Here is a 1,560-nt window from a genome sequence, read left to right as displayed (position 1 = left end):
AAGTCCAGTTCTTTCTGTTCATGAGCAGTCAGGTTTGGACCCACCTCTTCAGTTTTATTGTGAAAACCTTGTGTTTAGTTGTGTTCTTTCTCAGTTTGGTGTGTTCAGTGTTAATCTGCAGTTCAATGTGGAACAGAATCAAAACAAAGAGAAAACACTGAAGGAGAAGCTGTGGACAAACTTTACACTGGAACTGAATTAAACTGCAAACTCTGAGAGCACCTGAACGCACCACCAGAGCTGCTTCCTGTGGATCACGTGACCCAGAGGAGCCCCTCCATATAAGAGAAGGTTCTGGAAACAGCCTTACACACACAGCCTTACACACACACACACACACACACACACACACACACACACACACACACACACACAGAGGCAGATCTCCGCTCTCATGGCTTCTCTCAGCGCTGCGTCCCTCCTGGCTCTGAGCTCCCTGATCTGTCACCTGGCTGCTTCCTCTGAAGGTGAATGTGTGTGTGTGTGTGTGTGTGTGTGTGTGTGTGTGTGTGTGTGTGTGTGTGCAGGGCTGTAACCAGGATTTTACAAATGCCGATGTCAAAATTTGGTGTTCGGGCGGCAGCGTTGGGATGAAGGCAGAGGGAGGACATGCGGCCATTCAGTCAACATCCACCAACAAAATCATCACCCAGCGACTCCGTCAGTGTGGGGTAACATGGCCGCCGTCCACACAGAGACTATAGAACTATAAATATAACAGTAATTATACCGACAACCTTAACGTTAATTCATTCAAGTGAAACCAACGTCATTGTAACATAACGTTAACTGTATGTTACGGATGATGTTTGTCTGGTGTGGGAATAAAGTGCGGTCTGTGGCAGATTTCCGTCTTATTATTGTTGAGTCAGCCTACCCACAATCCACTGTGATGACCAAAGATCGTATAGTTACGAGAAGATGATCTACTTCCTAACGCACTGCGCTGTAGAGGCACAAGTGGTTTCCCACACAAAGTATATTTGCAGTCAGTTATATCACCTTCTTTTTTCACTTGGAAAAAACACAGAGGACGTGATGTTGGTGTCCTCAATGGAAGTTACGGCCGTGTGTGTGTGTGTGTGTGTGTGTGTGTGTTACAGTCTCCGGCTCTGCTAGTGGAGGTTGCTCTACTTGACCGCCTACTGTGTGTTTACGGTTGCATACAAGCTGCGGCGTATCCGCTCCATTCTTCCCCCTGTTCCACCTGAGGAGGAATCGTGTGGACAAAAAAGAAGCAAAACAGTGTCAGACGCGCGGAACGTGAGTTCAGTGAGGCCGTCCTGAACAGGCCGTGACACGCTGTGAAACGTGTCTTTAAAGGCTGCAGCAAAACGCATTCTGCACATTACAGTGGCCTCAGATTATTTGTTATACATTTTTCATGTTTAATATTTATCACGTCGGAGAGACACCACAGAAACACCAATGTGCTATCAAATGTGTTGTACCTCATTCATGTTTATATGACACATTTGTCCGTAACAGTTGACAGAATAATTAAGCAGATGATTATTGTAATTTAAAAAATTAAAAAGTCATTCAAACTTGTCCGTTTAT

The 1,560-nt window shown here is 45.3% G+C and overlaps 1 protein-coding gene across 1 annotated transcript in view; it reads left to right on the top strand.

Moving 5' to 3' along the window:
* The first annotated feature begins 329 nt into the window (after positions 1–329).
* The window catches only part of LOC115376713 (coxsackievirus and adenovirus receptor homolog), a 4,313-nt gene continuing 3,082 nt past the window's right edge, over positions 330–1,560 (top strand). The window contains exon 1 of the mRNA XM_030076477.1: positions 330–467. Within this exon, the coding sequence (XP_029932337.1) occupies positions 395–467 (73 nt within the window). The 5' untranslated portion in view covers positions 330–394. The remainder of the gene's footprint in view (positions 468–1,560) is intronic.

This window comes from Myripristis murdjan, chromosome 18 (genome assembly GCF_902150065.1).
Source record: "Myripristis murdjan chromosome 18, fMyrMur1.1, whole genome shotgun sequence".
Lineage (NCBI taxonomy): Eukaryota > Metazoa > Chordata > Actinopteri > Holocentriformes > Holocentridae > Myripristis > Myripristis murdjan.
This window is presented reverse-complemented; position numbering and strand designations above follow the sequence as displayed.